The sequence below is a fragment of the Chelmon rostratus genome, chromosome 10, assembly GCF_017976325.1.
Source record: "Chelmon rostratus isolate fCheRos1 chromosome 10, fCheRos1.pri, whole genome shotgun sequence".
NCBI lineage: Eukaryota > Metazoa > Chordata > Actinopteri > Chaetodontiformes > Chaetodontidae > Chelmon > Chelmon rostratus.
In genome coordinates, this window is record NC_055667.1 from 2267674 (window position 1) to 2295145 (window position 27472).

Sequence of the window (27472 nt, forward strand, 5' to 3'; positions counted from 1 at the left end):
AGATAAGAATTCAAACACCACCACCGCAACAGTACAAGACAGGAGAATCAAATGTGGACTGCTTAATATCAGATCTCTGTCCTCTAAAGCTGTATTAGTAAATGAGTTAATATCAGATCATAGTTTTGATTTATTTTGTCTGACTGAAACCTGGCTGTCTCATGATAAGTATGTTACTCTGCCGAGTCAAACTAATACTCATGTTTCTCGAGGCAGCGGCAGAGGAGGTGGAGTTGCAGCCATTTTTGACTCTAGCTCAGTGATCAACCGTCTAAAGGTGATGCACAGTTGTGTGAACACCACTTAACCGTTTTGAGGGTGGACCAACAGCCCTGCACAACTTAGCCACACAGTTCGTCTGCACGTACCAAAAAGCACCAGAGCAACAGTATAATAATCTAGTTATGATTACTGATGAATTTGGGGTGGTGTGTTCCTGTAATAATCATATTACCTTGTGAGGTATATGATCAGATGAACCAAATGTCACACACATGTTAGATTAAGCATGATAAGAGGTAAACTGATGTTTAGACTGCAAGACACTCTCAGTCGTGGTCTGTGAGATGACACAGGACAGGCCAGCAAGAGGGGGTCCTAATGTGGTCCTAATGTATACTTAGGGGACTGTTCAGATGTGAATCACCAACAGAGGTGGACATATATGGGTGAGAGCAGAGGAATGCATTCCTCAGTAAGACAATGGACAGAACATGGCCTTATTTGTGAGTTAGGTAAGTTTTCAGGTGAGTTTTTCTGAACTGACCCTGAAACTCTCTCAGATGAAACTCTCTCTCTCGGCATCTGATCTGATACTGCTTGTTATTAAAGTTCTTCAACTCAAGCTTGTATCAGCGGAGTCCTTTCTACACCTTCATCACACCACTGCTCAGCAGGACCTGGCTGATAAACATCATCCACCCACCACTTTAAAAAGACAAAACAAAAAACAAAGTTCGTTTTCTCGAAATAACTAGAAAATAACTTATTATAACGCGATAATATCTCGTTAAAAAAACACGTCCGCTTAGGGCGTCCGTAATTGAACATGATGATTGGTGACTTTCTCCGCCCAGAGAAAGCGAAAGCGAAAGTAGTTTTGGTGGCGCAGGTAGTGAAGTCTGAACTGCGTGTCTGTAGGTCTTCGTGTTACTACATTAATATGATTGTCATGGCGTGGTTTTTTTTTTGCAGTATCTTGGTTCCTTCCCGGCTTGTTTCAGTATACAGGACAGCTCTCGGTAAAGTACCATCAGTGTAAGTCCAGTTAGGAATTTACGGAACTTTTCCAGCAGCGTCGCCGTTAACCGACACGACAGCCGAGTGAGTACCGTGTTTCTCCTGCTATGTTTTCTCTACATTTCTTGACATTTTTTAAAAAGAGGGTAACACATTTTACCTATAACATTACTGACACCAATAATGTGTGTGTGTGTGTGTGTTTGCGTGTGTGCGCGTTCGTGTATTTTTTCGGTTTGAAACTTGAATAACAGACTCTCTTATCTTGCGGTCACGTGGTTCATGAAGCTCTCAATAGTTCCAAAGTGACATTGACACAAAGTCACCCAGCAGTATAGAGAGTGAACAAATAGCTCCACCTTTACCAGCTGCAACAGGAAAGTAATGCATGTATTCATACATCAATAATTCTAATTCAATAATATAATGTACATTATTCTGAATTGTCAGACACATGTTGCAGACATCAGTATGAGATCTTCCTCTTTGTGTTTGGGGGAAGTAAAATGACATATTTCTCCATCACATGGAGCCATAAACAGAGGAGCTGTTCTGTGCAGCTTAAATCCTCCACTTCAGGTTTGTGGTCATGAGCAAGCAGCTGATCTGAGAGACTGTTTCCTCTCCCAAGACCTGATCCCACCACACAGCCACGCAGTCTTTGGACTGGGATCTGATCTCTTCCTCTGCATTAAGGCAGTCCACCGACACACACACAAATCAGAATACAGACCCTCCCATCTGAGTAGATGTTTGTTGTTGGACATGATTTAGTCCATCTAAATGTCAATATATCTTAGCTGTCTAGTTGTACATGCTGTATTTTCCAGTTATTGTTATAAAGGCCAGCACTACTTGGACTATTCCGCCCTCTCTCAGAGTGGTACGTTCCATCTCTGCTCCATCAGACTTTGTTCAGCAGAGTGTGTTTGCTTCCTTCCTGCAGCAGCTTGATTTCTAACACGGATGTTGCTGCCTTTGTCTTGGCTGATTTGTGCGTCCATTGAACTGTAAGTTGTGCTTGTCGCAGGTGAATGTTGTCTCAGGTACATTCCTTTTTTGTCATGAGGATCCTTTCATGTTCACCGGGCAGGTTCGTGTTTGTAATGTTGGCTTTCACCTGTGCACAGCCTGTGTGTAATTGTTCTACATTCAGTGTGTCCTTTTCAATCGTTTCACCTATTAAAGCTGGATGTGTTAACATGTGCACATTTAATGTGAGCACATTACACACTGTTCACTTCGGCTGTATTTCAAGACTTTGTCCAGCAGTAAAGTTCTCCTCAGCTGAACCTCTGGACTGTTTCAATGAGTCACTTCAGTGGTGGACTGTGAACTGGAGTAAAGAGAGGCCGCTGTCAGCCCGTCTTTCTCTTTTCGTTATGGTAGTCAGTTAGAGAATTTATCAACAGTCAGCTTTAAGTCATTTGAAAATCTGCAGGGAGGTGTCGTCGCGGTTGCAGCCATGTCGGCAGTGCAAGGAGCAGAAATCTCAGTCTATCTTCCCAAATCGATGATCACAGAAAATACAAAATTATCTCTGAAGCTAAGAGAAGTAGTATCAGCAAATGTAGTGTAATAAGTTACTAGGTAGTTAATACTAATGCATTCACTGTTGTAGCTGGTTGAAGTTGAGCTAGTTTGAATTATTTTATGGACAGTTTGGTGGTTCAGTCCAGTTTATTTTCACTTTGTTTGAACAGCAGAGCAGTAAAATCTGTTTATTGTGCAACATCCAAAGTCCAACTAGGAACTAAAAAAACAAAAGCTCGAGCTGCTTAAAGCAGTTCTTTTGTTTAAGATAAGATAAGATAAGGCTTTATTAATCCCCAGCTGGGGAAATTCAGGTATTACAGGCAGCACAAATAGCAGTAGGAAAAATAACAACAGATTAGAGAAATACAAAATATAAAAAGCTGACTATACACAGTTGAGGACAAAATTATTAGCCCCCCTATGAAATCGTAAGTATCTTCAAGATTTTCCCAAGTGCGTTTAACCAGAGCAACACTTTTTTAACAGCTTTTTTAGACATCCTACTTGTATTTTGGATACTTGCATTATTTTATTTTGCACACAGAAATGAAAATATTCCACAAACGCAAAAACTACCAGGGTCAAAATTATTAGCCCCCCACATTCTAATATTCACTTGTGTATCCTTTTTGCTGGATAACTGCCTGCAGTCTCTGACACTTCTTTTGAGGAATCCCAGCCCATTCTTCTTTGGTAAATCTCTCAAGTTCCTCCAGATTTGATGGTCTTCTGGCATGGACATTTTTCTTAAGGTCACCCCACATATTTTCAGTTGGATTTAAGTCAGGACTTTGTGCAGACCATTCGATTACATTCACCTTGGTATTCTGGAGACAGTTCTTCACCAAGAGAGATTGTCAGGAAGGTGGGGACTTAAGGGGAAACTAAACTAAATAAGGCAATGATGAGGATCAAACAATGAAAACTAAACAAAACTGGCGTGCATAGCACGGGTCATGACAGAACCCCCCCCTTAAGGGACAGATCCCAGATGTCCCTACATGGAACAAAAACAAAAGTGTCCAAAAGTTCAAATCAAGCAGGGTGGGTGGAGGGGGATCTGGAGGAGGGACTTAAAGTCAAGGCTGAGGCATAGTCCAAAGAGTTCAAAAGATCCAGATCAAGCAGGGTGGGTGGAGGGGGATCTTGGAGGAGGGATATAGAGTCCAGGTTAGGCAAAGTTTTTCTGGTGGTCTGGCCAGTGGCCAAAGACCAAGGCAGAGTCTTTCTGGAGGCCTGCGGCGAAGGCAGAACCTCCATTGAGGCCAGTGGCGAGGGCGACACCTCCGTTGAGGCCAGCAGTGAGGGCGGAACCCCTCTGGAGGCCGGCGGCGAGGTCGAAACCTCCGTTGAGGCCGGCGGCGAGGGCGGAACCCCTCTGGAGGCCGGCGGCGAGGGCGGGACCCCTCTGGAGGCCGGCGGCGAGGGCGGAACCTCCATTGAGTCCAGCTGCGAGGGCGGAACCTCCATTGAGTCCAGCTGCGAGGGCGGAACCCCTCTGCAGGCCGGCGGCGAGGGCGGAACCCCTCTGGAGGCCGGCGGCGAGGGCGGAACCCCTCTGGAGGCCGGCGGCGAGGGCGGAACCTCCATTGAGTCCAGCTGCGAGGGCGGAACCCCTCTGGAGACCGGCGGCGAGGGCGGAACCCCTCTGGAGGCCAGCGACGACCAACAAGGTTGGAAGCTGGTGGTGAGGCCGCAGGACAGGAGGCCGGCAGCGGGGCAGCAGGACAGGAGGCCGGCGACATGGCAGCCGGACAGGGGGCCGGCGACATGGCAACAGGACAGGGAGCCGGCAACATGACAGCCGGACAGGGAGCCGGCAACATGGCAACAGGACAGGGAGCCGGCGACATGGCAATAGGACAGGGAGCCGGCAACATGGCAACAGGACAGGGAGCCGGCAACATGGCAGCCGGACAGAGGGCCGGCAACATGGCAACAGGACAGGGAGCCGGCAGCAAGGAGGACTGTAATCCTGGTCGAGGTGGTTGCTGCAGCTCCGGTTCAGAAGGCTGCGGCGGCGGCAGCAACTCGAGGTCAGAAGGTGGCGGCGGCAGCAGCAGCGGCGGCCGCACCAGCTCGGGCGGCTGCGGCAACAGCAGCAGCAGCAGCTTGAGAACAGGAAGCAGCGGCAGCACCAGCAGCTCGAGGTCAGGGGGCGGCAGCTCAGGTTCAGGAGACGGCAGCATCAGCTGCTCGAGGTCAGGAGGCGGCGACAGCGGCAGCTCGAGGTCAGGAGGCGGCGGCAGCGGCAGCTCGAGGTCAGGAGGCGGCGGCGGCAGCGGCAACCCAGGAGGCAACAGCAGCGGCAGCAGCTGCTCTGGCGGCAGCACCAGCTCAGACGGCGGCGGCAGCAGCAACGGCTCTGGCGGCTCTGGAACTGGCGGCGGCGGCAACAGCAGCAGCTCTGGCAGCAGCGGTGACGGCGGCTCTGGCGGCAGCAGCGGCTCCGGCGGCAGCACCAGCTCAGACGGCGGCGACAGCAGCAACGGCTCTGGCGGCTCTGGAACTGGCGGCGGCGGCAACAGCAGCAGCGGCGACGGCGGCTCTGGCGGCAGCAGCGGCACCGGCGGCAGCACCAGCTCAGACGGCGGCGACAGCAGCAACGGCTCTGGCGGCTCTGGAACTGGCGGCGGCGGGAACAGCAGCAGCTCTGGCAGCAGCCGCGACGGCGGCTCTGGTGGCTCTGCAGACGACGGGAGGCTAGCAGACTGACGGCCAACCGACCCCTTCGGTCGTCGGGATCCCTGCTTCCTCCTTGAAGGTGCTGGCTGGGTTGCGGGGGGTGAGGGCAACTCGGGCACTGGGGACGACGGGGGGCTAGCAGGCTGGCTAGCCGACACCTTCCGTCGTCGGATCCTCCGCTTCCTCCTTGCAGGGACTGGCTTGTTGCGGTTGGAGGGTGGCTTGATGGCTAGCCTTGTTCCCCAGAACAGGGCTGTCAGGAGTTCGTCATCGTCAGAACTGTTGTCATAGTCTGCGAGGAACGTTGCCGGGGTCTGGCGCTTCTTCGAGATTGGGGGAGGATCGAAGACTGGCGGAGGTCCCCAGAATCGGGGACCCAGGATATATTCCTCGTCAGAGCTATACAGGTCATGCTCATACTCGGACATGATATCTGAGTCTGCTGGGTCCATACTGGTCGGGTCGTTCTGTCAGGAAGGTGGGGACTTAAGGGGAACCTAGGAGGGTTGAACCCAAATGCAGATACACAAGGGGGCGCTAGGCTCAATTAATACATTTATTAACACAAGGAAACAAGACAACCAAACTCAGAGGGCTAAAGGCTAACGACACACAAGGGTAACAGAATTCAAACAACGACACAACACAGGGATAGACAACACATCACTATAAGACACATGAAAGCAAGGGACGAGACTATGAATACTAACAATGAATACAATAAAGAACACAAAACGCTCCCGAAGGAGGAAACACAAAGGGCTATGAAAAAAGGAACTGACTACTGAAAGAACTAGATAAGAAAAACTCACAACTCAAATTACCTTCCTAGAAAACAGAAACGAGAATCTAAATAACAAAATAATCAAACAGAAAATCACTCTTTATCGAGGAGAACAAATCGGCAAGGCTATGAACTAAGAAAGGAAAATGGAAACTAGATTATTAAGGCTACAAACAAATATCAGGAAAGGACTATGGGTTGGAAACTCAACTAACAAGGGAAACGCAGACAACACAAGGATGGTGGAGCACTAACATAAAACAAGGCCTAAACAGGAACAAAGACAAGAACAAGACAAGAACCAAACTTACGGGAACTGTGGCAAACAAAGGACAGAGATAAACCAAGGAGACAATCACACAATCCACGGCACAGACAAGAACAAAGAAAAACAACAAAGAACACTCACTTACAGGCTAGGGCTAAATCAAGGAATCATGGGCTACAAGAATACATGGGCTTGGCAAGAGACATAGACAAGGTAGTGTTGACGACGACCCGACAAGGACAAAGGGAAGACACGGACTTAAATACATTAGGGAGGAACACTAATGACGCACAGGTGAAACACATCAGACAATCACACAGGAGGGAAAACACAGGAAGTAAAGTAAACCAAAGACACATAACAAGAACCTTCAAAATAAAACAGGATGTAACAAAAACCAGGCAAAGAGAACACACAATGGGAAACTTTACAAAACACAAACACGATGAGGCAAGACAATACAAAAACTCTTACATAAAACATGGCAAGACTGAGACAACACTAACTAAATAAGGCAATGATGAGGATCAAACAAGGAAAACTAAACAAAACCGGCGTGCATAGCACGGGTCATGACAGAGATGTATGTTTAGGATTGTTGTCATGTTGGAAGATGAAGCGAGGACTCATACCCAGTTTTACTGCTGACTGCTGAAGGTTTTCTTTCAAAATCTCCACATATTTTTCTTTATATTTAGTAATATTGCACATGGTAGTTTGTGTCTGATAAATCACACATCAGTGCAAAAACAGTCTGAATATGTTCATATTATAAACATAATTTTATAATATTTAAACTAAACATCAGGTTTGTTAACCAGGTTTCTCATTTCCATGACGTTTCAGATGTCTGATCTCTGCAGGAAGCTGAAAGTAAACTCTTTCTTGTGATGTCTTCATGGATGTGTTTTCTTCTAGTTTCCAGATGATGTCCTCGTTCAGGATTTGTCTCTGCACTTCATCCCAACTCTCAGTGAGACGACGTCTTCAGTGATCCAGTAGCAGTAAATGATGTTTGGAGGAGAATCTTTGACAGCTGCACCATTGCTGGTAAAATCATTTATTACAGCAACCTTTTATGTGCTTGACAGCAGTTCACTCATTGTGTTGCTCCACCTTGCCAACATGTCTTTGTTTAACCCTTTTTTTTATGATTCTCTGACTCTCTCACATCAACACACATTTCAGTGTGAAGAAAATAGAGAAGTGTTGTTCTGTTCATCAGAGAGGCTTCATCAGCTCTACTGAGTGATGAGCAGCTGACCTGCCTTTAACCTCCACAGGAGACGAGAGTAGATGTGGTCAAAGCTAAGATGGAGCTGTTCTCAAATAGAACGGGGGTGGGCAGTGGGAGGATGATGGGGCTGTGTTAACCATAAAGCGCACATTTCAGTTTCATAATGACTGAGCTGAGGTGAGGCTGCTTTACAGGAATGTTTTAAACTCTCTGCATTTATGTGCAGCCCACACACTGACGTTACTCTTATCACTCCAGTGACTTTTCAAATGACACTAATGTGACCTCATTAACTCTCATGTTATTTCACACTGTAACTCAACTGCAAAGGTCAGACAACAACCTCTTTGTTCCTCTTCAGATACTTCTGATGAATATCTTCAGAGGACAAACCCTTACATGTCATCGATCAGAGTACATGATAGGAGACGAGTGCTGTCCCATGTGTCCTCTAGGTAAGATCTAATTGAATATTGAAGGGATATTTCTCTTTGGTAGTTACATATGGAGCGTTTTGTCTGACTTGAGTTTTTTCCAAAAGTAAAACAACAAGCTGAAATTTAGATATTTTTGGAATCATTTTTGATTTTAGAACTTTGGCTTCATCTGGTGGTTGTTATAAAAATGACACTGTAGTCAACAGCAGTCCAAGTTCACAGCTCACAACATGTGCTTCACTCTCAGGATTACATGTTTTCATTTCACACAAACATTATATGGTATTAAATTAAACTGCTGGTTTTGTTTTGAACAGGAAGTCGAGTTAAAACAGATTGCACTGAGTTCAGAAGCACTTCCTGTCTGCCCTGCTCTGAGGGAACCTTCATGAATCATCCAACTGGACTTAAGCAATGTTTTGCCTGTACAAGCTGTGCTGCAGGTAAACTTCTGTTAATATTTAACTAATAATAGAAACGTATGACTAAGCCTAGATTTAAAGGTGGTAAGCCAGCTTATTACTGCAAGTCCCTCTGTTGGTGCTGAGTAAGACCTGAGGAAACTGTTGAAGATTGAGTGTTGTTATTGTGAAGATGCAGAGACACATTTTGAAGAGTTTAGTGCACATTAGTTTCAAAAATAACAGCCTCACATGAGACAACATTTGAGTTAAAGACAAAAGACTCAAAACAGTAAAACTTCATTCTTTCAGAGTGGAAGCTTTGAGGTTCTGAATGAGAGCAGAGATGCAGTAGAGGCGGATTATCGCCACCAAGTGGTGAGCAGTCCTGCTGCTGGAGTCACGTGACCGTGTGAGGCAGCTGGATATGGACATCACGCTGACCGCCCTGAATATACAGCAGAGACACTGAAGCTGTTTTCTGAAATGAACTCCAGACAATGTCCACAGAATCAGGTCTGGACGTTGTCCAGAGTCGTCCTTTCACACATGTAGCACATTTGTCCGTGTCAGACACGTTCTCACTTACTGGAAATACTGTTTAGTTTTGGCGAGGAGTGGCGCCTGAGTAGAGCGTGCAGGAGGAGGAGGACTCGTCCGTGATGATGCATTTTCCTGATGTATCTGCATCATCAATGGAAGAGTGGAAAGCAACATACAGGCAAGCACATGGTGGAAACGGTATTGCCAAATGTCTACCAGTGGACACATTTCAACCATCGCGTGTTATATATATCGCCACACTGCCCAACCCCAGCATTCGCTGTTAAAATCAGCTGCTGCGTTGGTGTACTCTGTAGTTTCCTCAGTTGTTCCACAGAAATAAAGAAGTTTTTATCAGTGGGACTTGCAGTAATGATAGAACTCACCTTGCAGAAGTCACTGGTGTCCTCCATCTCTACTTTTTCCTGCCACAATGAAGTCAAATCTCCACTAGGTGATATGGACGACTGCTCTTCCTCTCCCACCGTATCAAGACCATACCAGACAATCATTCATGCAGATGTTTCTCCATGAATCCATCAAGAGAAGCTGTTCTTTCACATTTGTCATAAAACTAAAGATGTTATTTAAATGGCACGTTGCTCTCTTGTAGCTCAACCAGAATTAAAGTTTCCTGTCTGCCTTTGTGACCTCTGTATGTGTTGACAGGTTCTGGTTTGAAAATAAAGACGTCATGTGCAGCAACATCAGATACAGTTTGTGAACCTCTGGAAGGATTCTACTGTTTGGACCCTACAGTGGAAGGCTGCACGACAGCACAGAAACACACAAGGTGTCAACCAGGACAATACGTCAGACAAAAAGGTTGGTTTTCTTGTGCTGACTTTATGATTATGTGACTTTCAGGTGTAGTTTAAGTGTTTAATGAGAGCCAAAGTTCAGAGAAACTGACCGCAATGACAAGTTGCTCATTAAATCTGCGGGAGGTGATCTCTGGTCACAAGACAGCAGAAAAGAAGCACCAAAATAAATCTGCAGAAGAAGAAGCTGCAGCTGATTGAAACCAGTTGAGCCATCCTGTTAGCTGTAGCTGTCAGTGATGGAACTGTGGGATGATCGACTCAATGACTCACTGAGTAAAACCACTGAGGCTGATGAGTTATAATGTGCAGTGCATGGAAAGGAACTGAAACACGTTTTTATCCACATTTAGGCGGCGCAGAGGCAGTGGGTTTCCACAGGAAATAATAAGAAGGGCAGCCGTTGATCTGACCTAACATACACTGCAGGTGTATTTATGGGCAGCAGTTGTTTTTGCCCTGTAAGACAACAAAGAAATAGGTCCTGTGCCTCTTTTGTTTTGAACTGTTCACCCTGCTGTTCCAGCTCCAAAAGTCTCTTCACATTAACCTCATGGGATCATTTGACAAAAGATCCGTAGCACAAGGTCGACTTTAGTGCCAATATCAAGTCAGAGATGATACTTGTATTTACCTAAATGTGGTTTTATTCTGCTTAATCTGACAAAGGTCATTTTTCACAAGCTGCTTGATAGAAATACTGAGCGTCCTGGTTCAAACATATTAGATTATCAGCTTAAGTCACAGAAATGTGACTCCTGATAGTGACGTGACTTGATCCGTTGCAGACACATTCGGTCTTCTTGCTTTGTGCAGTGTTACTCTGTTACAGTATATTTCTCCCCCACAATCTTTGGCTGAGTACAATCACAGGCCAACATGTGTCTTTTTGATTTGTTATCAAGTTCCTCACTGAATGAGCATTAAGAAGCATCAGCTGAAATAACCTGCCACTGCTGACTTTTGTCATTTTAACCAGGTAAAGCGACAGTTAGCGGCAGCTAAAAAAGAGAAGCAGCTATCTGAATCTTTGTTCATGGATCTTTGCTCTGCTTTCAGCTTGTATGTGTATTTTTCCAACCCGGGTGTCAGAACAGAGTCAGTCACCACTGCAACCAAATAATTCACACTCGTCTTATTTCCACTTTGAGCAGCAGTGTAATGCTGCAGTGTAGAGCTGGCCTTGGTAAAGTGGAGCAGTTCTGCAACACTAGCAGGCTGAGGTGCTCAAAACACAGCAGAGTACCGTCAAGAAAAGGAATTTGATCGGCTTCATGTCAGCTGATTCTGATCCATCACAATGTGCCCAGACCAGATAATCAGGAATGGTATGGAGACAGGATGAACTTTGGTCTGTTATGTATCTGTTATCACTCATATGATAACAGGTGGTTGTTTATGGTGGGTGGTAACCACAGTCTCTGTTTAACGATGGAGTGACCAGAAAGCTTTAATGTGACCACAGACAAAAAGAGCTGTGGAGCTTGTGACTTTGCTGGACAGCTTTGAACTCAGCCAACATGTAAATGAACATGTTTCTGTCATGACCCGTGCCTTGCAAGCCGGTTTTTGTTTCGTGTTCTCTTGTTGATCTTTTGCCTCATTCAGTTTGTAAGTGTTCATTGTCGTGTTTTCTTAGTTCATGTTCGTTTCTCTGTTCAAGTCTGTGTTATCCCTAATGTCTTCATGCCACGTTATAAGTAAGAGTTTCTGTATTGTCTTAGTCTCAACCCTTGCCCCATCGTGTTGGTGTTTTTGTTAAGTTTCCCATTGTGTGTTGTCTTTGCCTGGTTTTTGTTACATCCTGTTTTATTTTGAAGGTTCATGTTATGTGTCTTTGGTTTACTTTACTTCCTGTGTTTTCCCTCCCGTGTGATTGTCTGATGTGTTTCACCTGTGTGTCATTAGTGTTTCCTCCTTGTGTATTTAAGTCCGTGTCTTCCCCATTGTCCTTGTCGGGTCGTTGTCTGTGTAACCTTGCAGTCTATGCTCCTCGTCATAGTCATAGTTTGTGTCATTGTCATAGTTCTAGCCATAGCCCCTTAGTGAGTGTTTGTCGTGTGATTTCTTTGTCATGTCCATGTCGCGTTCCATGTCAGTTTGCTTCTAGTTTTGTCATTGTCTCTAGTCATTCTAACAGTCTATGTAAGTGTGTTTTCTTTGTTCATGTCCACGCCGTGATTTATGTGATTATATCCTTGGTTCGTCTTTGTCTTTTATTTGCCACGGTTCTAGTTAACTTATCGTCTTGTTCTTGTCTTAGCTCATGTCATGTTATATGTAGTATTCCCCGTCCTTAGTATTGTCTGCTATTTCCTAGCTGTTTTTTGAGTTTTTCATGCCATAGTTCTGTCGTGCGTGTTATTTGTTTGTAACATTTATAATTTAGTTTCTGTTTTCTTTTCCTAGTTCATAGCTTTGCCGAATTGTTCTCCTCTTAAGAGTGGTTTTCTGTTTGATTACTTTTGTTATTTAGATTCTTGTTCCTCCGTTTTTAGGAGTGTATTTTGAGTTAGTTTTTCTTATCTAGTTCTTTCAGTTGGTCAGTTCCGTTTCATAGCCCTTTGTGTTTTCCTCCTTCTGGAGCGTTTTTGGGTTTCTAGTTTTGTAGCCGTAGTGTTTTAGTTTTGCCATGTTTCATATATGTGTGTTTCTTGCACTGTCTTAGTCGTGCCATGTTTTGTTAACACCAGTTGCTAGTCTCGTCTGTGTCTTAAGTTGTCTCGTTCCAAGTTAGTTAGTTCTTGTGCTGTCTCATCGATGCCCCGTTGTGTTTTGTGTTAGTGTGTTCCTGTTGCTCAGTTTTTCCCTGTGTTGCCTTGTATGTATAGCCCTTGTCCCTAGTGTGTTCTATCCCTCACAGTTCTCCGTAAATCCCCCCCCTTCCTGACTGTTTCAGTGTCAGAATGACCTATTTGACCATCACTGTGTGTTTCTGATGCCAGCCTCATATTGACTGAAAGGGAATGTTTGGTTCAGCAATGATTCCTTGACGGCAACACTGAAGCAGAGTTCTGTAATGTTATGAGATCATTTGAGTCACACAGCTATGACAGCTCTATGAATGACATGGTTCGACCTTTGAACAATACCAAAAACCACGTCACCTGCCTTAAATAGCTTTACTTTCCATAAGTTTTGCTCCACTAAAGTTTAAAATGGTTCAACAGCAGCATTGTTGAGAGGAAGAGAATCTATGGAGCAGCTGAAAGAAAATAGGAGGAAGACTGGCTCACAGTTCACTGTAAAATATACAAAGAAGTCACGACTGTCTATAACAAAGCAATACATTTGGCAAGGAAGGATTTCTTTTCAGAATTATTACAGAGACTTGACAGACACTTGCTATCACTGAGTGTCCTCGTCAGGTTTCCCTTCATCTCTGTGAATTATTCCAGACAAACTTTGGAACAATTTTACTGAGTCTGCTTGTAGCAGCTCTGCAGCAGCAACAAGGCTCTCCTTCACAAATCCTCCCTCTGAATGAGGTTTCAGCTTCTTTGCTATTAACTCGTTCACCATAAAACCTGTCTGCTGGAGGTTCTCCACCCCTGCTATACATGCTGCCACTGGGTGACATTCAAAACTCTGCAGCTATGAACCAGAACCAAGAGCAGAGAGCACATTAGTCCAGGTTTAGCTGCTCTGAACTGGCTTCCTGTAACATTCAGAATAGATTTTAAGGTTCTCCTCCTTGTATACAAAGCCCTTAATGGACGAGGACCAAGCAACATCGCTCACTCTCTTGTTCATTATTTGCCTTCAAGAACACTGTGGCCATCTGCTGCTGGTTTTTGGATGTTTCCAGAACGGTTAAAAGAAAGTTTGGGATGCAGCCTTTGTCCATTACACCCCAGAGCTCAGGAACACACAGGAAGCAGCTCGCTGAATATTTGAAAAAGAAAGCTAAAAACTTATCTCTTGACTTTAGCCTTTAACTAGCTCTGACTTCCTGATTCAGGCCTGAAGCTTTTGTGCTTATGTGCTGCTGCACTTCTTTTCAATTGTTGTAGTTAACTTGATTTTATTCATCCTATGTACTATATGTACTATTTTTTCTACTTGTATTACTATTATTCAGTTGTTTCCATCTTGTGTTTGCATTGTCTTTTCTCTGTTTTCATCCTTTTTGTATCTTATTTTTGCTGCTATTGTGGGTGGGTTTTATTTTCCATCTTATTTTCTGTCCCTGTTTTTATGTTCATTCTGTCTGTTTTATATGAAGCACTTGCTACGTGTGATTTCTTTGTTATAAAACACTTTGAGCTGCATTTCTTGTATGAAGGTGCTATGTAAAACCAGTTTATCATTATCCTCCAGTCGTCTGCTGGTCACCTGTCACGTCACTGAAATTCCATGCTTAGATGATATGCCAACAACTGAACCGTCTGTAGGAAACTAAGCAAACTCCATCAGCTGATGGAGGCCACAAGACGTGTCTGAAAGCTCCACAAAATTGCAACTAATGGAATTTTAAGTAATTTTTTAACCACAGGATCGAGTTTGTGCAACCGCAAAGCTTGCCTTCACTGGCTGGTCTCATGTCAGCAGTTCTGATGAGACCTCTGTGTTTGTTTTCCAACACAAATACAAAGCAGCACCTGTCTGCAGTCCTGCTTTGTCTTGAAAGGCCATTAGTGACCCTCACATCTGCTGAACAGCTGCAGTTCAGGTCAGGCAGACACTTCTGGACCTGGACTCATTGATCCATGGGGGGGTCAATGAGAGGAGCTGCTCTGATCGAGTGGGCCGGAAAAGCAGAGGAGTCTTGTTCTTTCTGTCAGGATAAATTAGTTTATTTGTGGAAAAAACACACTTTTTATAAATCCCTGATGTCTTAAAAACTTTTCTAACCCTCATAATGTCTCAGCTGAACTAGTTTCAATAGATACTGAATGTGTCTTTCTACAGGAACAGCATTAACAGACACTGTGTGCTCTGACTGCACTGGTGAAACATATTCAGATGGAACGTTTCCATCCTGTCTGCCACACAGACAGTAAGTGAAGCTTCACATCACACACCTGAATTCTTCAGCAGTGACTTCATCCTACAAATGTTCCTGTAAAAATGTCCTTCTGTCATTCCAGATGTGAATCAGAGAATCTTCAGCTGATAAAACCAGGAACTGTTTCAACTGATGCTGAGTGTGGAGAACAAAGTTCAGACAGGACAACAATTATAAGCATCATATCTGCTGTTGTGGTGGTGCTTTTTTTAGTAATTGTGATACTTGTAATTTATTGTGTCAGAAAGAAGAAAAGAAATCCAAACAAAGGTATGATTTACATTTAGACAATAAAAACTCCATCATGTTTTTGAATGAAAATAATCATTGATTTGTTGATGACTGTGTTTTTCATTGGTGATGTTTTATAGCAGAAAGAAGAGAAAATGCAGAAAAACGGGTAAGTTTTATACTCTGCACTTTTATTAGCAGGTCTGTTTCACTGTATGGAAAATAGTACTGGGGGGGTCACAGGACACACTTTTCAGACTCAAAGTAACAACCCCTGTTTTTGTTCTTAAACTCTGTTTTTGTGTTTAATCTTTATTGTTGTCTTGTTTTTACTGTTATATTTTTGGCACTCACTGTGACAAACATCATTTTGATCCCTCCATACGTCCCGTACATATGGTGTCAATAAATAAAGTTGACTTTGACTTGAGCTAGCAGCAAAACTAGCGAATAACTCAGACCATCGGAGGGAAAGTGAGACAGATCCAGAAATCTGTCATATTGTCATTTATTTCCAGGCTCACTCCTGTGTTCCCACCCTCCTCTGACTTCCTCCACACACAGAAGCTAAAGCTGTTCGTCTTCATGTCTACAGTAAATGTCAGTGTGATGTGTGTTCACAGTACATTTCAATAAGGAACAATGCTGATCACATGTCTCACAAAGAAAAGCGTCCTGCAGTTCAGAAATCAGATACACAGAAGCTCCACTTCCACCTCAGAGCTGTGCATCGGTGCAGCATTCTCTCCATCACCTGGCTGGAGAAACCAGAACAGTACCAGCTGTAATTTGGCAAAGTCTCCAATAGCTCTGCCGTCGGCTTATTAACTTCATGGAAGAGAACGATGGACACTTTGACAGAACTGAAAAATTAGACTCTGCAGACCTGCAGGCTTTATTGATCTTCTCTGGTGGTCACACACAGCTCACAGTTGGATCTGGACAACAGACAGACTGAAACTGGACTTTATCTGTTATAAACCAGAACAAACTGCTGGAACAGAGGACAGTGGAGAAGTGTCTTTAGGTCCAACATGATGGGACAAAGGGTTGCTTTAATCAAAAGCAAAGATGGATGGTGTGCACTGTCCATGTACAACCCCAGGTGGGTATATGTGCTGGACAAAAGTGGGAAATAGTCAAATGAGGTCATCCACAAGTTGAATATTTCAAGTTTCAGATGGATTCATGAGGCATTAAAAGGCCCTTTATGGTTGACATTAAACTCCTAGGAGCTGATAATATTCAGCATGTGGACTGTTTTTATCCTGTAAATGAGTTCAAATTGTAACTGCTGACTCAGCTACCTGATGAAAACAACATGAGGTGTGAAGTTTGAGGTGTTTTACAGACAGTAATGACTTTTAGTATTAGTCAAACGCATTGTGTATCAAGGTATTTGCTGTACATTTGTCCTGAAGCTACTCTGAGTAAATGTGCTGATGTTGTGCTTGTTGGTTTAAACATCTACAATACACAGTTTTTGAGTCGAAAGCACGAACCACAGACCGCGATTTGAACAGCGCTGGATGTGTGACGCGTGAACTACAGGAAGAGGACAGAAACTACAGACGCCAGAACAGCAGAGTTCCTCAAAGAAAGAAGAATAAAGATCATGGACGACCTGACACAAAAAACCAGGGAATCCAGGAATCAGCTGTGGCCGCAGGTAGAGAGGGCGAGGAAAGAGGGGAGGAAAGCCGGCTTCAGAGGAGTGCACGCCTACATCGGTGGTATCAGAGTCACAGCCAAGGACATGTAACATGTCTTCTTCTGTCGTATTCATCTCTTTTTTTCTCTCCTCAATAATGCTGCAGCCATTGGCTGGCTACATTTTTTTGAGACTACCCACAACTTTTTGCTTTTTCTTGTTTAGTTTCTTCTCTCTCAGAGAGCAGTAACAACATTTTCTCATGTCTTAGTTGCTCTCTCTCTAGAGTTTTTCTAATAGATTAGCTTGCCTACTGAAAATATTGTTTTGATTTTTGTTTCCTCAGAGAGAAATGTAGAGAGGTAAATGCGGTCTGATCTGCTGCAGCAGCATCTGCTCTCAACCCAGAGAGAGCAACAGCTCCTCAAATCCTAAGAGAGGATTTTGAGTGGTTTTGCTTTTTCAGTCTTAGTTATTTTGTATGTTAGTTTTCTTTCTGTTAATGTCAGGGGTATTAGAAATCATTTAAAGAGAGAGTTTATTTTTATATTGCCAGAATAAATGTGCAGATTTTTTTCTTTATCCAAGAAACTCATTGTAGTAGCCGTTTGTCCAAGCAACAAAAAATTTCAAACCAAACTTCAAATCATAAAAAGTCAAAGGGCCACTGCTGCACCATGGGTTTGTGGTGTACGCGGATGGGAAAAACGTAATGTCCAAACAAATATTAAATTTCAACAAAAAAACGTTGTTTATTTAACCAAACAGCGAGCAAGCAAAGAACAAAGACATTCCACAGTGCCTCTCCCGCTCCGGTAAAAAACCATTTGCCCACCCAGGTGCATGCTGGTCCCTTACCGTAGCCCTACTTATATCATCGGGTGCCCCCCTAACGTGCCCAAATGAAACAAAACCACAAATGACAAACAAGAAAACACCTATACTAAACAAATAAACAGAATACTAACAGAAATCTAATCATAATGAAATCAAATAAATTGATTCAGAATGATCAAATCTAAATACTAACAAAACTAAATACTAAACTACACAACACTAAATACCAATAAATAAATAAATAGCTCCAACACTCCGGACCCTAATTGTGCATTAAATCACAATTACTTTAATTTCTCAAAGGGGCTATACCCTCAACCAAACCTGTGACTGAACATAGTATGTCATGCATTAGCTTCAGTTCACTTTCTTCTTTGTGGTGAACCTGCAACAACAAAAGAAGGGGGGGGGGGGTCCATGGTCACACTCCCGCTTCCAGCAGCAGACAGAGCTTCGTCACAGGCCTCTCCAGAATGCTGGTCTTAGTTCGAAGGCGCACAGAGCGCGCCAGGCCCTTTGCATCTGCTCTCACATCCAAGATTTTCCCCATCAGCCAAGATCCTCTTGGAGCTGCAGCATCTGCTACGAGGACGATGTCTCCAGGAATGAGATTCATTCTTGGCCTTGTCCATTTCTGTGTCTCTTGCATCATAGGTAGATATTCAGAAATCCATCTCTTCCAAAAGAGTTCTGTCATGTACTGTATTTGCTTCCACCTTTTCCTGATGTAGAGATCACTGTGATCAAACAATCCTGGTGGCATGATTGGCTTGCCCTTTAACATCAGAATGTAATTAGGTGTGAGCGCCTCTAGGTCATCAGGGTCATCAGAGACTTTTGTGAGAGGTCTGTCATTCAATATGGCGTCAGCCTCACAGAAAACAGTTTGGAGCCCTTTATCGTCCAGAACTTGCTGTTTGACAACTGAAGTTAGAACACTTTTCACTGAACGAATCAGGCGCTTCCAAACACCACCATGATGTGAAGCTGCTGGTGTGTTAAAGCTCCACTTTATGCCATCCTGGACCAAAGATCTCTGAATTTTGCCATGATTTAAACCAGCCAGACTTTCTTTCAGCTCCCAGTTGGCTCCAACGAAGTTTGTGCCATTATCAGACCTGATGGTAGAAACTGGGCCTTGTCTACAGATGAACCTCCGGACAGCGTTTATACAGGAATCTGTATCCAGTGTATATGCCCCCTCCAAATGTACAGCACGACTGGTCAGGCAGGTGAAAAGCACGCCACACCTTTTAAGAAGACTTCTCCCTCTTTTAACATCGATGGGCCCAAAATAGTCTACTCCAACATCTGTAAAAGGGGCTCTATCGGGCAACACTCTTTCCTCAGGCAGGTCTGCCATCTTCTGTTCAATAAGTTTTCCTCTGTTGTGTCTGCAAACAACACAGTCGGATATGACTTTCCTTGCAGCAGAGTTTGCATTCATGATCCAGTACTTCTGCCGCAGCCTGGACGGCATGTGATTTCTTCCTGCATGTCCCAGTTGATGATGAATATGGCGCAGAATCAGTACGGATACATGCAGATCTTTCGACAAAATGACTGGAAGTTTGGACTCTGCTGGCATTGCCGCTTTATTCAGCCGACCACCTACTCTGAGGATTCCAACCGCCTTTGGCTCTCAGAGAAACTTTGGCCCATTTATCCATCTCCTGCCTTTCAGGAAATTCTCTGCCCTCATTCCTCTTGATGCATCATCTGCTGGATTCTCCTTAGACCCAACGTATCTCCACTGGTCAGCATTTGCTGCTTCTCTGATGATGGAAACTCTGTTTGCCACAAAGGTGTGGAATCGTCTGGTATTATTATAGATGTATTTAAGAACAGTTGTGCTGTCAGTCCAGAAAACTGACTTCTCCAACTTAAGTTGCAACTCCTTTTGAAGCATTTTATCAACTCGAACTGCAAGAACCGCCGCTGTAAGTTCCAGTCGAGGAATTGTTGTCTGCTTAAGTGGAGAAATTCTGGCCTTTCCCAACAGAAATGCAACCTGAACTCTGTCATCCTTTTCCAGTCTCAAATAAGACACTGTTCCATAGCCAACTTGGCTGGCATCAGAGAAGTGGTGAAGCTGTGCTGTGGCAGGGTCTCCAAAGTCTCTGGGTTTAATACAGTGATCCACCTTGAATTCAGCCACCTTCTGGAGATCCTCCAACCACTCAAACCACTTCTCAGAGAGGGAAAGAGGGATAGCTTGATCCCACCCCAAGCTTCTCCTACAAAGCTCCTGCAGCAACAACTTGGCTGGCATGGTGAATGGGGCCAAAAATCCTAAAGGGTCATAAAGTGAGCTGACCACTGACAAAATGCCCCTTCTAGTCTGTGGCTGTTCCTGTGCTGAGGTCCTAAACTTGAATTTGTCAGTTTCAATGCACCACTGTAACCCCAGTGCCCGCTCCATTGGAAGTTGGTCCACACCCAAATCCAGCTCCATCACTTCTTTTGCTCTGCAGTCTTCAGCAATTGACAGCAGTACTGTTCGACTGTTGCTGATCCACTTGGAAAGATTAAATCCTCCTTTGTGACAAAGTGCAGTCACATCCTTGACCATTTGCACTGCCTCCTCCTCTGAGGCCACTGATTTCAAGCAGTCATCAACATAAAAATTACATTTGACTGTATTAACTGCTTCATGAGGGAAATGTTGGGCATTGTCATCTGCAGTTCTCTTCAATGCATAATTTGTGCAGCTTGGTGATGACACAGCTCCAAACAAATGTACTTTCATGCGATGGTCCAGGGGAGCCTGTGAAGTGTCTCCACCAGGCCACTAGAGAAAGCGGAGAAAGTTGATGTGCCTTTCAGAAACATGAACTTGGTGATACATTGCTTGGATGTCAGCCATTACTGCAACAGGCTCTTGGCTAAATCGAACAAGGACTCCAATTAGAGTGCTGGTCAAATCAGGGCCCTGCAAAAGCTGACAGTTCAGTGATGTCCCTTTATATGCTGCTCCACAGTCAAAAACAACTCGCAGCTTGCCTTTTCTGGGATGATAAACCCCATGATGAGGGATATACCACACTTTTCCATCACTCTGCTTTAGTTGATCAGAAGGCACCAGCTCAGCATATCCTTGAGCCACCATGTTGTTTAAAAATGTGATGTATTCTTTCTTAAATTGACCATTCTTGACAAATTTTCTTCTCAGGCTCTGGAGGCGCTGTTCTGCAACATGGCGATTATTTGGCAAGAGAGGGTTTTCCTGTCTGAAAGGTAAGTCAATGCAGTAATGACCTTCAGTTAACTTTGTGGTGTTGTTCATAACTTCCATAAACTTGACATCCTCTCTGGACATTTCTAACTGTTCGTCTGATGACCTCTCATTAAAGTCATGGTTGAACTGTTTAACCAGCATTTCCTGAAGATATTTAACAGAGATCCGGTTGGATGTTACAGCAGAGCAGTCACTCTTATTCTTGTTGCTCTCACCATGAAGTGGACCGTTAATGACCCAGCCAACCCTGGTTCGAACAGCATAAGGTCCCTCATCCTGGCTGTTTATCAGTTCCCAAGGCTCCATCACCTTTGGTGCATCAGTTCCAATGAGCAGATCAACACCTTCGTCAATGTCGAAGTTGAACATCCTTCAGATAAGACCACTGATCAATGTCCTCTTGTTGTGGTGTATTGAGTGTGGAGACAGGCATGTCCTTTTGAGTCAAAACATCAGGTAACTCAATAAAGTCATTCATATCCACACCAGACACCTCAAGACCTGACAGCACATGAGCATTTACAATCTTCTTTTGACCCATTGTTCTCAACAGAATGCTTGTCCTTTTACCTCTCAAGTTCAATTTTCTTGCCAAGTTCTCTGTACAAAATGTTCCTGAACTCCCAGGATCCAAAAAGGCATATGTCTGCACAGTTTTGTTACTCCTCTGACTCTTGACTGCAACAATAGAAAAAATGGAGGCATCTTCATGACCGGCCCCAATATGGCCACAGGTCTGAAACATTGCAGGTGAAACACTTGAAGAGCCCACAGACTGTTGATCAGAGGTTGTTCCTTTATCCTGCCGCTCTATATGAAGGACACTTGGGTGCTTTTGGTGACACACGTTGCAATTCAAACGACTCCTGCAGTCTTTGCTTGTGTGGCCTACTTTCAGGCAACCAAAACAGATTCCTTTTTCTTTAATGAAATTAATCTTGTCCCTGTGTACTTTCATTTTGAACTGTGAGCATTGATCCAGTGAATGATCAACTTGTGAACAGAACAGGCAGTTGAGAGTGGAGGACTTGGTCCTGTTTCCTGTATGTTGAGTTATGACTCCTTCCTTTACTGCAGTGACATTGGTGGCAAAGCTGCTCCCCCTTTTCCTTTGTTTGAAGTGACTAGCAGTGGAAGCTTTGAGGTTAGTGAGCAGTGGGTCTTGAATGTTGCCAAAAACTGGATCTGAAGCAATTTTGACTTGTCTTTCAATAAAACCAACAAGATCAGTGAACATTGCTCTCTTACCCCTTCGTTCTTGCAGATCACAAGCAACATTTCTCCATTTTCCCCTTAATTTATAAGGAAGTTTCAAAATGATTCTCCTCATGTTCGATGGTAAGTCCAGTTCTTTCATGTGCATCAGTTGCTCTGTTAAGTTTGAACATCCACGAAGAAACAAGGAGAATGATTGCAACCCTTTAATGTCCTCACTTTTAACAGGTGTCCAGTTAAGTATCTTTTCCATGTATGCAGCAGCAATTTTGTGTTCATTTCCAAAGTGCTCTGCAAGAAGAGTTTTGGCCCGGTGGTATCCCTGCTCTGAAGGTAAATGTTGACAACTGTGCACCAGGGGCCTGTTGCACAAAAGTAGGATTAAGACATCCAGGATAGGTTATTGAGCCTGGCTCAACCAATCCAAAACAACAGAGTTCAGGCTTAATTGGTTGCACAAACGCCAAGCCAGGATAAGTAGACACGGATTCATCAAGCCAGGTGAAACCAATCCTGGATAAGTGAGAGACAGCAAGCTCCAATTGTGGCAGTGGCAGCAAGCAGTGGCACTTCCTGTGGCAGCATAATTCTGCCGTGGCATTTGCCACAGTCTGTGGCAGCTGCCACAGCATTTGCCGCTGTCCTGGCAGCTGCCTAGGCATGTGCCGCTGTCTGTGGCAGCTGCCACGGCATTTGCCAGTATCTGTGGCAGCTGCCACGGCATTTGCCGCTGTCCTGGCAGCTGCCACGACATTTGCTGCTGTCTGAGGCAGCTTCCACGGGCGTGCTGCGGCAAATGGGCCAGTAGCCACAGCAAATGCTGGTCATGAGTGTTTTTCAATGATACATTTAGTGATATGATTGGGCTGCGGGATTAATTAATGAGTAATGCTGCCATGAATTAGTGTGTATATAATAGCATTAATTAAGCTTGTTGTTTACGTGCTGTGTACTGATTTTTAAAAATATGACCAGTATAATATACATGAAAGTACATGATTTGTTTCCGCCTATGGCCTGAAAAAAAAAAATAAACAAAAAATGACAATGAATCTCAATTGAATCTGCCAGGGCAAGTGCAGGTCCTGAGTGTTTTTCCCCTATTCAGTGATGCGATTAGGCTGCAGGATTAATTTATGATCAACGCTGCCACACGCACACACACACACACATCTATATCTATATCTATATATAAATTAATCCCGCCATACACTCTGTTTTTCATACCTTGATTAGTTTCCAAGAAATAAACTGTGTCTCTGAGATGTTTTTTTAAAATGTGATCCTTGTTTGCCAGTTCTGGTGGGCGTTGATTCTCCACTTGATGCCCTCCAGGGTTGCCAGGTATGGGGAGCAATTAAAATATTGAAGCCTCAAACCCGAAATGTGTCAATAAATCTGGCTTTGTCATTAAAACCGTATCCGGAAACTTTGTTGAAACAAATTAATCTAAATTTCAAAGGATGCATTTCTGACAGATTATCACTTCTGTACTTACCTTGCCTTTTATCCTCCTTACTTGCCAACTTTGTCCCTTAAATAATAACAAAACATGGGCAAGGTTCGCAAAAATTCGACATATTGTCTGACTGCACACACATAATATATGTAGGAGCCGAACTGTGTCACTGGTGGATTATTCGTCTCTTGATTTGCTTGGTCTGGTTGCCACGGTGATGCACAGGGCTTGGGTCACGTGGGCACTGGGGATGATTGCCGTAGGTGATGTCGGGAGCTGGTTTACCTGTTTTTTTTTTTTAATTTAGCAGCACATATAGTAACTCACCCTCTATCTAAAAAACGTGATACCATGATAAAAACGCCTGATTAAAGCATAAAAATAACAGCTTATATATATATATATATATATATATATATATATATATATATATATATATATAGATAGATAGATAGATAGATAGATAGATAGATAGATAGATAAAACACTCAGGACCTGCACTTGCCCTGGCAGGTCCGTGGCAGATTCAATTGAGATTCATTGTCATTCTTTTTTTTTTTTTTTTTTCAGGCCATAGGCGGAAACAAATCATGCACTTTCATGTATATTATACTGGTCATACTTTTAAAAAACAGTACACAGCGCGCAAACAACAAGCTTTCTGAATTAAACTTAATTACATATAGTTACATTTAATAAAAAAAATAATTGATTGCTTAATTAATGCTATTATATACACACTAATTCATGGCAGCATTACTCATTAATTAATCTCACAGCCCAATCATATCACTAAATGTATCATTGAAAAACACTCAGGACCAGCATTTGCTGTGGCTACTGCCCCATTTGCCGCAGCACGCCCGTGGAAGCTGCCACAGACAGCAGCAAATGCCGTGGCAGGATAACCAACATATCCTGGATTAATCCCTTATCCTAGTTTTGTGCAACAGGCCCCAGAGGTCCGTTTCACAAAGCAGGTTTACTGAAAACTCAGAGTATGTTAACCCTGAAATGAGGGAAACTCTGAGTTTTCTGTTTCACATAGGAAGGTAAGTGAAACCAGAGGAAGAGGGGTAACTCAAGCCTGTTTCACAGACAGAGGTAAGTTAAACAAATCTAACCTGGTCGGGACCAGGTTTTACTCAAGGAACCTCGAGTTTCTCCGCCCTCTCTCAACCACACATCGTATTTCACTTCCTCATTCATTCATTCAGTCGGCAGACGAATTTTGGCATAGTTCTTCCGTCTGTTATTAAAAAATATATTTATTAAAAATATCAGTCAGTGGAAGTCCATTAGGCACAGTAGGTGGTGACTTTTTTCGTTAACATGGCATGTCCTTTTGATCATGATCCCGTGGATGAAGGTGCAGCGATACTGCGCAGAGAATATCGTTGAATATCATTAAAATGTCTAATTTCCAGTGGCGTGAAGTAGACAGCCTTCCGCTCCCCCGTTGCCATGGTGACTCCCCAAATCGGGTTTCCATTGATGCTGTGTTTTTATAGTTGTGGTGCACGCGCTTAACTCCAGGTGAACCTACTCTGAGTTAATCAAACTAACTCAAATCTGCTGTTGTGGAATCGAAAACTCAGAGTTTCCTATCTCAGAGTAGATCAACTCAGAGTTCAGGGTTACACTCAGAGTTTGTTGAACCTGCTTTGTGAAACGGACCCCAGATCGATAGATTGTTGTGACTAGCAAGCTAGCGTAGCTATGTTTGCTAACGCTCATTACAAAACTTCAGGGTCACGTACATCCAACCAATTAAATATTAAAATCAAATTCATTCCTGTGGCCCGTTTTTCCATTTCGTATTTTTGATCTGATCCTGAAATTGAAATATTAAAGACCAGGAATTTCATTTAAATCAATAATCATATAACCTGTAATTATTCACTTAAATATGATCATAAATCTCATTTAATAGCGTAAGGTAGAGCGAGCCCCCTCAGTGCGTCGTTATCCAATCCATTCCACTTTTTCATATAGAGAACGCCCCCATCACTGGAAATCCAGTCCACTTTTTCCCTGTGACCTTGCTCTCAGTCGGTAACTGCAGCCTGTGTGTGTACCTCTGAAGCGCACAGCGGCAGGAGCAGAGCGTGCAGGGATGGGTGACGAATGGACATAAGAAGGTTTTTCAAGAAAGTAAGCATTCATCACTGCTGGTAGCAACAGTTAGTTAGCTCAAGCCCCCAGCTGACAGCAGAAAATCCCATGTAGTTAATAAACCAAATGCTCCGTGTTTGACAAACAAAAACCTGGCTTGTGCACACACAGACAATCTGCGCACGTCTTACCTTTGTTGTTTTGTGGTCAAAAGTTACATCCCAGCTCTGAAAGAACGCTGCTACTTAGCTGCTGCTAGCTAGTTAGTCTGAAATGCATTGTGAAGGTCCTGGTTGTTTATAGAGTTAAGTATGCACTCTTTTTTTTACCACTATCGTTGGGGTGACTTCCTTCTGGAGCATCAGCCATCAGCCGTGTTTCTCACTTCACGCATGGAGCTGGGCTCATTCACATGATTACCATCAGTGGATAATAATAATACACTAATAATAATCACTCCACCACCTCTATTGACGTGTAGGAGTCAGGGCAGAGGAGCACAGGGAGTGAGAGGGGAGAGACCTCTACTGGAAAGGTGAGTAGGAGAGAAATGATTAGAAAGTGTGTATATATAGTTCTTGAGACATTGTCTGCCATTTTGGAGTGCCTTTCTGCCATTAGATTCCCCATAGCTGTTGGTCTCAGAGCAAAGCTCTATCAGTTCTCAGCAGTCTATGCACTACTGATGTTTCAGTCACTTCTGTCTGTAACCGAAGGACTCCACAAGCTCCTTCAGAAACAGACTTTTAGACCTGGCAGAAGCTTTGATCTGCAAACAAGCAGTGTGTGACACACTTAAGGGCAAATGCACAGATGCATTTGCCACAGAGCTGTATGAGAGAACCAGAGCCCTGTGCCACACCCACAGTATCCCTGAACCAGGTGCCAAGACAAGGCATAAACAGAGGATTTTTTGAGGATTTTGTACTGGAGGCAACTGCAGGTTCACACACTGAATTACTTTTCCCTTGTGTGGATAGGATGGTTGGCGAGCTTGAGCAAAGATTTTGCAGTGTAGATGCAGGGCTACTAAAAGGCATCCAGGCATGCAGTCCTAAATGTGAGAACTTGCAAAGCTCAGCATTGACCTGAAAACAGAGGAGGTTCTGGTGGCCAGAAACTTTCTTGCCTGGAAAACAGAGGCTGGATGTCCACCAGAAGATATATTTTCTGTGCACAACCTCCTTGACTCAGACATGTTTCCCTCTCTGAAGGCAACCATCCAAGTTGCCCTAACAGTGCCTGTAAGCAGCTGCTCATGTGAAAGGTCCTTTAGTGCACTGCGTCGGCTGCATTCCTGGCTGCGTCAAACAATGGGTCAGAAAACTTCAGTCTTGCAGTCATGTCAATTGAAAAAGAAGAGCTTCAGCATCTGAGTCACAACAGAGTGATAGACCAAGTTGCCACCCTTAAAAACAGATGGCATTCTTTGATGCTTCCATCCACCAAGTAACTCGCATTTTTTCGTCAGTGATGTAAACACACTGTTACTGTGCAAACCTCTGTTTGTTGTTGTACTGTATTAAACACAGACTGAAATAATAATAATGAATAATTTGGTCTTTGTTGGCTGTTTGTGAAGCTTTGTACTTGTGCACTACATTCACTCACATCCTGTGTATCTCTTGGGGGCTAAGCCCCCCTTGTTCTTAAAACCTAGTGATGCCCCTGAGGTGACCCATCACCTCCATAAACGCTGTGGGAAACAGCTCTTGAATGTGACAGCTCTCAAGAAGTGACGTGACATGCTGTACAACATTAAACATG

At 43.8% G+C, this 27472-nt stretch overlaps 1 protein-coding gene across 7 annotated transcripts; it reads left to right on the forward strand.

The window, feature by feature from the left end:
* The first annotated feature begins 1102 nt into the window (after nucleotides 1–1102).
* Nucleotides 1103–23860, forward strand: LOC121612276 (tumor necrosis factor receptor superfamily member 14-like). 7 transcript variants are annotated; one of them, XM_041945057.1, is made up of 9 exons: nucleotides 1103–1323; nucleotides 7431–7562; nucleotides 8111–8204; nucleotides 8504–8629; nucleotides 9800–9955; nucleotides 14863–14950; nucleotides 15042–15229; nucleotides 15331–15359; nucleotides 15709–23860. In XM_041945057.1, the coding sequence occupies exons 2-9, from the start codon at nucleotides 7521–7523 to the stop codon at nucleotides 15736–15738; spliced, it is 753 nt and encodes a 250-aa protein (XP_041800991.1). In that variant the 5' UTR covers nucleotides 1103–1323; nucleotides 7431–7520; the 3' UTR covers nucleotides 15739–23860. The 7 variants fall into 7 exon arrangements, with proteins under 7 accessions (XP_041800991.1, XP_041800989.1, XP_041800992.1 ...); XM_041945055.1 differs by having other exon boundaries at nucleotides 16671–23860; XM_041945058.1 differs by having other exon boundaries at nucleotides 15334–15359.
* Nucleotides 23861–27472: the final 3612 nt, after the last annotated feature.